At 39.1% G+C, this 10,910-nt stretch overlaps 1 protein-coding gene across 2 annotated transcripts in view; it reads left to right on the forward strand.

The window, feature by feature from the left end:
- Window positions 1-1,046: 1,046 nt before the first annotated feature.
- The window catches only part of zswim7 (zinc finger, SWIM-type containing 7), a 16,476-nt gene continuing 6,612 nt past the window's right edge, over window positions 1,047-10,910 (forward strand). Inside the window, exons 1-4 of one of the 2 annotated variants that reach the window (XM_020600580.1) lie at window positions 1,047-1,171; window positions 2,781-2,802; window positions 2,959-3,024; window positions 5,392-5,494. In XM_020600580.1, the coding sequence (XP_020456236.1) occupies window positions 3,017-3,024; window positions 5,392-5,494 (111 nt within the window). In that variant the 5' untranslated portion in view covers window positions 1,047-1,171; window positions 2,781-2,802; window positions 2,959-3,016. The remainder of the gene's footprint in view (window positions 1,172-2,780; window positions 2,803-2,958; window positions 3,025-5,391; window positions 5,495-10,910) is intronic. The other variant, XM_020600579.1, reaches the window with a different exon arrangement.

Consider the following 10,910-nt stretch of genomic DNA (forward strand, 5'->3'; position numbering starts at 1 on the left):
GTATAGTAGGCAGGAGAAGGCGTGCTTGGGGAAACAGAGGATGTGCTAGGATGGTAATATGTGTGTATGTAACTAGGACAGGGTGTGAAAAAATACAAGGGATGGAGAATCAATAATTTTTACTCCTAGCTGGCTCCATGGTGATCACACACCAGCAGCAACAATCATATTGACAGCAACTATGCACACACCTACTACGCCAACAAACCCACATGCTGCGCATCATCTTGGGTGGCTTTATAGTACCCCTATGCCTACGCACCTGCTGACGCGCGCAGCCAGATCTCAAGTCGTGACACCGTATCGATGGTCTGAACTGGTCACGGGAGTCAGTCAGGCCAGCCGTTTCTGCGTCGGATGTCATCAGTCACGTGTCTTTTCGGCAACGATACAAGCCTCGAGGCAGTGGTTCGCGGGAGATCCCTCTCTGAGCTCGAATCATGTATCGAGACCTCAGTGTCAGATGGCCATCACTATCAACCATAACAAAGATAAGAAATATGCTAAACAGCATCTTGTACCCTTCTTCTCAGTACAGAAATTCTATCGTACAATTCTTTTCAAAGGAAACTGCTTGTTACAAATAAAATATTTAAATGTTCCTATCCCTCCCAAAGCCAAAGAACTTCATTTTAACATCTTAAATGGAATATATCCGTCCAGTGCTTTGTTGAGACACTGATTTGGCATTGAATCCAATAACTGTGTATTTTGTTATGGAGATGAAAATGCAGAGCATCTTTTTTTCCCAATGTATGTATGTGAAGATCTTTTGGCATGAGGTTTTTGTATATTTTTGTAATGACTTCACCCATAAAAACATTATATTTGGTCTCTCGATGGACAATGCCAATGCTGACTTTCCGATCAACAATATCATTATTATTGTGAAATTCTACATACATAGATCAAAGTATATGAAAATAGTACCTCGTTTCTGTGTATTTCACAATGAGTTTCATGCCAGGGGCCGTTCTCATCCACACTCCAGTCTAGAAGGGGGCAGTAATGCACCTAAAGCTGTTTTAGCTGCCGCCAATAAACAACAGAAGAAGAAGAAGGAGGAAGAAAGAAAGAAATATATTTATGCTGAAAATGCGTCAATTTTTACCTGCAGTGGCTGAACAACTGTTCCGAGATATTCAGAAATCGTACCAGGAAACGTCTCAAAGTAAGACGATAGTGTTAAAGACCGAGAAATGTGACAGCTGGCTTGTTTTAATGTACAAGTAGCACTGCTAGCTCACAGCTGATTAAAGCTAACTTTCCGGTCAGACGTGGTGTTAAATTAATCCTTTATCAGGAATTAATTGTTAACCTCTCTTTTCCATGGATGAGACGCAGTTGTCGCAGCTCCAAAGTGATGTTAATGGTGCTCTTGGTGCATTTTATTTGACCTAACCTAATGTTGTTCCAGCCTTTACAACGATAAAGTAGTTTAACATGTATGCGTCGCTGTAGTAACACACTTCTGCCTGTGGACCACTCTCTTCTCTGGACACCGCACATCTGTCACTGGACCAACATAGTAGGGATATACGCCAGAAAGCATAAGCCTTTGTTCACAGCAGCTGGTAAAGGAGAGGTGTCATTAATAACTTTAATAATGGCTCCTCTATGTAGGTCTTTCACTGGCAAAGTCTTGTGATGTAACGTTAGATCTTTTTCACAGCAGACATGTAATTGTAGGAAGTTTAACACAAAACTAATAAAAGTGGACGCAGACCATCCACAGAGGCCCAGACTGACTTCAAATCATGTGCTCATTCAGTCAGTGAATGTTGCAAATAGAAATGTAGGAGGGGTAGGGGCAACATGTCTGTGCCTGGGGTACCGTTGTCATAATCTGTCCCTGGTTAAGTTCTACTCAAGCATCCCAAGAGCCATGACCATGAAACAGAATTCAGCCTTCACAGTATTCTTTATTTTTGACCCCTTTGCTATGAAAAGGGCCTATGGTACATGCTGGCTCAGTGGAGGGCCTTACTGGGACGCACTAATAGAACAGATCCTTCATTTATTATATGAGATGCCGTGGAAAAGTAAGGCCTGTTGTATTATGGATATGTCCAACATGATAACATTGACACATTTGTGTTATACGTCCACCAATCTTCAGCGCAGTTACATTTGTTGGTATAGCACTAAAACCATACTCTTTCTTTTTTTCTGGTGAAATATAAATTTGTGATATTAATACAACTGTAGCATCATGAGAAAGGGGCATGTTTTTCAAGATAAACAGTGAAGAAATATATGGTGCGTTACTAACTAAGCACACAGACACCGAGAGCAGGGAGTTGTACCAACATCCTGAAGAAAACCTATAAACTTTGTGTATTTTATCCCCAAAGTGAAGAGCTCATTCCTATTTGTAGCATTTGCTCAGCAGCTCTTCTTTTTTGCCATGTTATTGGAAACTGTCATTAGACTGTGACCTTCAGCTTTCCTGTCCACCCACCAGCCTATAGTTGCCTCACTAGAACATTAGTCAGAGCTGTTAGTCAGAAAGTAGTAGTACAGTTTAGCAATATCAGAAATGCCATATGCTTTAAAGACAAGTGATTAAAAGCAAAAGTGTGAGTTGTTTTTAATTACAAATTTCACTGGTCAGTGTGAAAGGAAAATAAACTTGTTAAATCAAGAAGTAAACTCGTATTCACTAAGGTAAAGCGCGGATTCTACTTCTAACTTGTGTGCAATTGATCATTAAAGTGTCATCAATAAATCTGTGGAATTGTTTTTATTTACATGCATTGAATACAACTTTTTTTTTACAGTTCCTGATGACCTTCTTATTCCGTAAGTGTCAAGTGTCTTATTCTCTTTATTTTACATTAACTCATTCACAGATGTTTATTAGTAATTGTGACATCAGTGACATTATTTTGATGCCATAAAACTTTTGAGTGTAATAATATCCATAAGTCATCCTTGCCTGTCTGTGTTATAATTAAGTAAAAAGCTCTGCCTGTGACTGGATCTGAGTGGGTGTGGAGTGCAGAAACCACACTGGATGATGAGGGAGGTATTGTTACAGTCTGGCTTTGCCAAAGTGATGTAGCACTGAGAAACAGTGATGCTGTGCTGTGTCTTTACTGAAACATTTCCTGGCTTGTGGTCTGAGAGTGGAGGGATATTCCATGTCTAGGTCAGCACAGCCACATCCTGTCTGCTTGTCAAGGAGCTTATGGTTTAGGGGCGCTACATCACACTCTGTGGTAATTCACATGCAGACATCTTTCCATTTTTATATTTACTGTGGGTTCAGAAACCCTTTCAAGTTTTCCACATTTTGTTACATTTCAGACTCATCTTAAAATGAATTTAGTTCTTTTTTTACCATCAATCAGTATAGTACAGACCTAGTATAATCATTCAGTGTATAAACAATACTATGTATTATTGTAAATTAATTAAAAATAAAAAAAACTGAAAGGTCCCATGTACATACTGTAAGTATTTGGACCCTTTACTTAGTACTTGGTAAAAGCACCTTTGGCAGCAGTGACAGCCTCAAGGGTCCAAAAGGGTCTGAATACGTTTCGTATGCACTGTACTTTATCTCCCAGTTTCTGTCATTGTAGCCTCAAGGGCAGAAATCTATTCATTCACATTAATGACGGCAACCAAAACATAATTGAAAACTAGCAAAGTGAATGACATAAGTATATTTATATCACATTCTCACACACAGACACAACATATCCATCAGTCCTTGTGTGTTCTGAACTGGTAAAGAAAGTTTTAGCGGTTCCAAAATAAGGAAATCCATTAATATTCTGCACATAAGAGTAAAGTTAGTCCAGAAAAGGACAGAGACATGGCAGCCATTTTCTCATGTTTTTGGTTTTACTTTAAAACCATCATCAGGTGTAGACAGAGGTGACAAGGAAACAGTAGCTAATAAATACCAGATGCATCAGATAAGATGATGATGTTTATGCAGCATGTGAGATTAAACAACAAATCAGACACGAGAGTAACAGACATTTAGAACCTTTAGTGAAGGATAAAAGATTTACACAACGGTTATATCTTGAATTATTGGACCTATTTTTACGAGCATAGTTTTCACGTTTCTAAATACACAATGTTCATATTAAATAATTTAAGAATAGCTACAATTAAAGAATATTTTTGCCATCTGATGAATCAATTTTAAATATCAAATTTATGTATTAATCTCCTAAAGAACAAGAGCGTCACTCTAGATTCTTGGTTGGGTTGGGACTCAACAGTCATACAGGGAAATGTTCACTGTAAAACAAGCAGACATGCAGGTTCTTCTACCAACAGTAGCCATAAAAGGCAGCTCAACAGGGCTAACAAATGCTGTTTCTTTAATGAGAAGCTCCACCACAGTGTCACACACAAACTTCAAACTACTGTACTCAACACTGTCTATATAAACACCTTGTATAGCACTGTGCAAACGTCTTAGGTCACTGTTAGTTTTAGCTGTTTTAGCAAGGTTGTATTTATTTCTCAGTCTCTTTATTAAGATATAACCAGAAAATAGAGGAAATATGTAAACAACATTAAAAATGTAACATTTGGTTTCTATAGTCCAAAGTCAGTATTTTAAAGTGACCTCCCTTTGCACTTAGCACAGCTTGAATTCTTTTGGGGAGACTGTCTTGAAGCCATGACAGACCCTCCACCATGTTTCACTGAAGCCTGCAAGCACTCATTCTTCCTCCTTTGTCCAACTCTTCTCACATACTGTAGACGACTGGACCTGAACATGTCAGACTTGAACTCACTCCATAATCCTCTTTCCACTGATCTTCACTCCAAACTTTGTGAGCTTTATCATATCTCAGCCTTTTCTCCCTGTCCCCTTGAAAAAGTGGTTTCTTGGCTGTTGTTCTTCCACACAGGCCATTCCTGATCAAGCTTCTTCAGACTGTGGAAAGATCAACTTGCCATCCAGATGAAGCTGCCAGATGCTGAGCCAGGTCACTGCTGGATTTCCTCCAGTCTCTCACTGAAGAAACTCTGAGAAACTTCTCAACTGATTTTGACAGTTTTCTTGCTCTTCCACACCTGTTTTTGTCCCTGACCTCTCTGGACTCTTCAGATTTCTTTAGAACAGCTTGAACACCCAATCTTGAGTATCCAACTTGTTTATTTGTGTTTTTTAACACTATGTACTGATTTCCTATATTTTCTGGTTGTGTTCTGATAAATAAATATATATAGTCATCATAACACTGCTAAAACAACAAATCTAATGGCAGCCTAAGACTTTCCACAGTACTGTACAACGAGTTTAATCCTCATAACTTATTGTGTATGCAAACATTTAAACTAGACTAATGTATACTAATTTACAAAACATGTTGTAGTTGTATTTATGTCTTTCTCTTTTTTCTTCCTGTTTTCCAGTCTGAAGTTTGTCTTCGGGCCTTGTGCCTTGCAGGCTTTGGACCTTGTTGACCGGCACTCAGTCACCTGTCTGTCATCCCCCAGTGGACGCAAGGCCTTCCAGGTTTGTTATGTACCTGTCAACACACTGCCTGTAAAGTCAGTTGTCCTGTTTATGCAGTTAATGGTCTGCATCAAATTACTACCGCAGTATCTGCATTCCTCCGCAGCAAAACAGTCTTGTTTTATACTTGAATTATTAATGTGTGCAAGATTTTCTGCCTCATTGACTAATTGATTGCATGTTAACACTGTTCAAAATTTAGATGATGCCAGTTTAGCTGTGTTCTTTTCACTAAAACACCATACCCTGTAATCAGTTTAATAACTGTTTGTAAATTTGCATTTAACATCTAGATCAGATCAGATCACCTCTAGTGAAGTCACATCTCTTCGAGTCAGTAAAATAATCCCATCAGTCAGCTGAGTTTTCATGCCATTTTCGATCTCTGCTCAGTGCCACCATGTTAGAGGCCCTATAAAAAAGGACATGATGTGTTAAATAAAGGATGGGACATATGATGAATACAGTATTTGTAGTTTGCAAGTTTTGATTCAGGCTCTTTAAAAGTGAAAATATATCACCTCCGTTTGTTGTTAGATCCTAGTTACCTGTTAAATCCTTGAATCCTATTCTGTGCTAATTGAATGCCCAGCTGATCCTGTCATGTGGCACTTTATTTTATGATTGTACAACAGAGGCTGGGCAGTTAGAGTGATTCTCTGTAATAAAAGATATTACCTAACTTGTGGAGGTTCCTTTGGACATTTTGTTAATGCATCTGGTCCATCCATCTTCCTTCGCTTATCCGGAACCGGGTCGCGGGGGCAGCAGTCTAAGCAAAGATGCCCAGACTTCCCTCTCTCCAGACACTTCCTCTAGCTCCCCTGGGAAATGCTGAGGCGTTCCCAGGCCAGCCGAGAGACAAAGTCCCTCCAGTGTGTCCTGGGTCTTTTCTATGGGCCTCCTCTTAATGCATCTGCTATATTATATAATTTGTCATTAGAAATTGAATACATAGAAAACCACTCAGTATGTGGCCCGTAATGAAGTGGGCTTTTTGAATGAGTTCTTACTATACTATACTATACTATACTATACTATATATACACTATACAAACACAGAGGTGCTCTTACTCCAAACTCTGAAAGTGACCCAAGTCATGCCATCCTCAGAGTTGAATGTTAACCTCAGTAGGATGTACAGTGGCTTGTGGTGGGAGAAACAAGGCGCTCCACTGAGGTTGTGGTCATTGTGACCCAAATTTCCTGTAAACTCCTTTAGGGCTCTGCAGAAACAGTTGAATGAAAAGAACATTAAAATACAATACAGCTAAATAAAGACATGAATTCTGTTGGAGCACTTTCAGCCCCATTGTTTCACATCATGTGGCTCAAGGCTGTCTCATATTTGTGGTCCAGCAGAAAGCATGATTTTATTCTCTTCTCTTGTGGAAAATTATTTTTTCTTTTCCAAATTCCATTTGATTTCCTGTGAACAAAGAATCGGAGAAGTGTTTCTAATTTATGGTAGCAATGGAGAAGAAACCTCCACTTTACATTTTTGTTATTTTTAACCTTGTTTTATTTGATAAAATTGTCAGATCTCCAAAATATTTTTGGCAGCTTGTTTCCTATCGGGAGAGTTTGATTTTTCCAATCAACATACAGTGAGGTCTGTGATTCCAAAACCACTGTATTTGTACCACTTTCACCTACAGTATTGTTCAAAATAATAGCAGTACAATGTGACTAACCAGAATAATCCAGGTTTTTAGTATATTTTTTATTGCTACATGGCAAACAAGTTACCAGTAGGTGCAGTAGATTCTCAGAAAGCAAACAAGACCCAGCATTCATGATATGCACGCTCTTAAGGCTGTGCAATTGGGCAATTAGTTGAAAGGGGTGTGTTCAAAAAATAGCAGTGTGGCATTCAATCAGTGAGGTCATCAATTTTGTGAAATAACAGGTGTGAATCAGGTGGCCCCTATTTAAGGATGAAGCCAGCACTTGTTAAACATGCATTTGAAAGCCTGAGGAAAATGCGTCGTTCAAGACATTGTTCAGAAGAACAGCGTACTTTGATTAAAAAGTTGATTGGAGAGGGGAAAACCTATAAAGAGGTGCAAAAAATTATAGGCTGTTCAGCTAAAATGATCTCCAATGCCTGAAAATGGAGAGCAAAACCAGAGAGACGTGGAAGAAAACGGAAAACAACCATCAAAAGGGATCGAAGAATAACCAGAATGGCAAAGGCCCAGCCAATGATCAAAGACAGTCTGGAGTTACCTGTAAGTACTGTGACAGTTAGAAGACGTCTGTGTGAAGCTAATCTATTTTCAAGAATCCCCCGCAAAGTCCCTCTGTTAAAAAAAAGGCACGTGCAGAAGAGGTTACAATTTGCCAAAGAACACATCAACTGGCCTAAAGAGAAATGGAGGAACATTTTGTGGACTGATGAGAGTAAAATTGTTCTTTTTGGGTCCAAGGGCCACAGACAGTTTGTGAGACGACCCCCAAACTCTGAATTCAAGCCACAGTACACAGTGAAGACAGTGAAGCATGGTGGTGCAAGCATCATGATATGGGCATGTTTCTCCTACTATGGTGTTGGGCCTATTTATCGCATACCAGGGATCATGGATCAGTTTGCATATGTCAAAATACTTGAAGAGGTCATGTTGCCTTATGCTGAAGAAGACATGCCCTTGAAATGGTTGTTTCAACAAGACAATGACCCCAAACACACTAGTAAACGAGCAAAGTCTTGGTTCCAAACCAACAAAATTAATGTTATGGAGTGGCCAGCCCAATCCCCGGACCTTAATCCAATCGAGAACTTGTGGGGTGATATCAAAAATGCTGTTTCTGAAGCAAAACCAAGAAATGTAAATGAATTGTGGAATGTTGTTAAAGAATCATGGAGTGGAATAACAGCTGAAAGGTGCCACAAGTTGGTTGACTCCATGCCACACAGATGTGAAGCAGTTATAAAAAACTGTGGTCATACAACTAAATATTAGTTTAGTGATTCACAGGATTGCTAAATCCTAGAAACAAAAACGTTTGTACAAAATAGTTTTGTGTTTGTACAGTCAACGGCAGACACTGCTATTTTTTTGAACACACCCCTTTCAACTAATTGCCCAATTGCACAGCCTTAAGAGCGTGCATATCATGAATGCTGGGTCTTGTTTGCTTTCTGAGAATCTACTGCACCTACTGGTAACTTGTTTGCCATGTAGCAATAAAAAATATACTAAAAACCTGGATTATTCTGCTTAGTCACATTGTACTGCTATTATTTTAAACAATACTGTAAATAAGCACCAGTTCTAAGTGTCTTTGTGTCCTTGATTTATACAACATACTGCACTATATACAATATGTGTGTGTATGACAAGCATCTAGACAACTTCATAGGACAATTAAGACAGTAACTACATAAACATGCATAGTGAAATGCAAATACACCTCTAAATATAATGTACAACACCACCTTTACCTGTGACAGGGGTGGCCAATTCCAGTCCTTGAGGGCCGCTGTCCTGCTTGTTTTCTAACTATCCCTGCCTGACCTGCTGCTGATTACCTGGCTTAGGTGTATTCAGTCAGTCAGAAACTGGAAGATACCAATTCATTTTATCTTTCCTCACTCCACTTTCATCTAAGATGGTATCTTCCAATTGTTCTGGGCTCTTTGGTTACCATTCGCATTATCTGTCTCTTCAATTTGTCATCAATTTTCCTCTTGTGGCCACATCCAGAGAGGTTGGCTACAGTCCAGTGGACCTTAAACTTCTGAATAATATGTGCAACTGTAGTGTTGCAATCGGTTCTTTTTACCATGCTAACTCTGAGAGACGAGGCAGTCCAAGTAGCTTCAAAACAGTGCTGATTTATTCAATGAACACAGGTAAAAGTTAACATTACATGCTCAGGTATCTTGCACCTCCAACATGCACGCAGGCAGCTGAAAGATGAAAGACCCTGAACCCAACAGGCCTATACATTATATCACTTCGGGCTAACCCCATGCTACCAGGAGATGCCAAGCCATGGCGTCTCCCAGGGACAGCTCTGCAGCTGCCTCGAGCAGTAGCCAAAACATGAGGAAAAATCAATGTGTGACTGTCTGTTGATTGTGGTGTGTAACTAAAAAACATTCTAACACGACCTTTAGTGACATGTCGTGACATTAAACATAAGAAAATATTATGGCTAAGGCTACAGTTATACACGTCATAATAATAATATTAAACATTCTGTCTTCTAACAGTCATCAACTTTCTATCTAGTTATCCTTGAACATAAACAACCTGCAGTAACTCATGAGAATGACTAAGCATTTAACAGTCTAACTAGACATCCTGTCTACTCTAAACATTTCTAATACATAAAGTATCTACCCAATATCTATCTGACTAAAAATACCTAACAGTAGTCACAGGAACATCAGGCTGCTTGGAGATGGTGTTATAGTCTTTACCTTTAACATGTCTGTCTATAATTTTCTTTCTAATCTCCTGAGACAACTCTCTACTTAGCTTTCTGTGGTCCATGTTCAGTGCGGTACACACCATGATACCAAACAGCACAGTGACTACTTTACACCCTCTAAATAGACAGACTGACTGATTACAAGTTGAAAACACCTGTGATGCTAATTACAGGACACACTTTATTTTAACATGTCAAGTATGGTCAAGTTATTTTCAGCCCTTTCTAGGGGTACCATCATTTTTGTCCAGGCCAGTTTCATTATTTTGTTTTTTAAAATGGTTATGTTGAACCAGAATTCAAAAGCAATGACTGATTTTCATTAGTTAATTTTCAGTAATTTTTATTTATTATTACTTTTGTCAGTTTCACATTATTTCAGTGACCATTGTGAGTTTCTGTTTGTTTAACAGAAGGGTACCAACAATTTTGTCCATGTGAGAGAAAGAGTACTCAGACCCTTTTACTTTTTGCAAATTTTACTGTGTTGTGGATTCAGTTTTGAATGGATAAAACTGTCATTTCTACCCATAATTATACATTTAATCACCCCTGATGACAGAGTGAAACCATGATCAAAGAATTATGACAGTTAATGAAGATTTGAAACTTGAAAACTCTACTATAAAGTACTCAGACCCATTTCTGACCCAGATCCTGTCTACTCTAAACATTTCTAATACATCAAGTATCTAACTAGTATCTATCTGACTAAAAATACCTAACAAACCAAACAGGATAAATACAGACTTCAGCGAACAGTCAGGACTGCAGAAAAGGTCATTGGGGTAAGCCTGCCCTCCATGGAGGACCTGTGCACCGCACTGGGTCAAAAGGAGGGTGGAGAGGATCACTGTAGACCCCTCACACCCCAGATACAATCTGTTTGAACTCCTCCTCTCTGGAAGGCGTTACAGGTCACTGTGCACTAAGACAACCAGGCACAGGGACAGTTTCTTCCCCCAGGCTGTCACCC

The sequence above is a fragment of the Monopterus albus genome, unplaced genomic scaffold (assembly GCF_001952655.1).
Source record: "Monopterus albus unplaced genomic scaffold, M_albus_1.0 scaffold47.1, whole genome shotgun sequence".
NCBI lineage: Eukaryota > Metazoa > Chordata > Actinopteri > Synbranchiformes > Synbranchidae > Monopterus > Monopterus albus.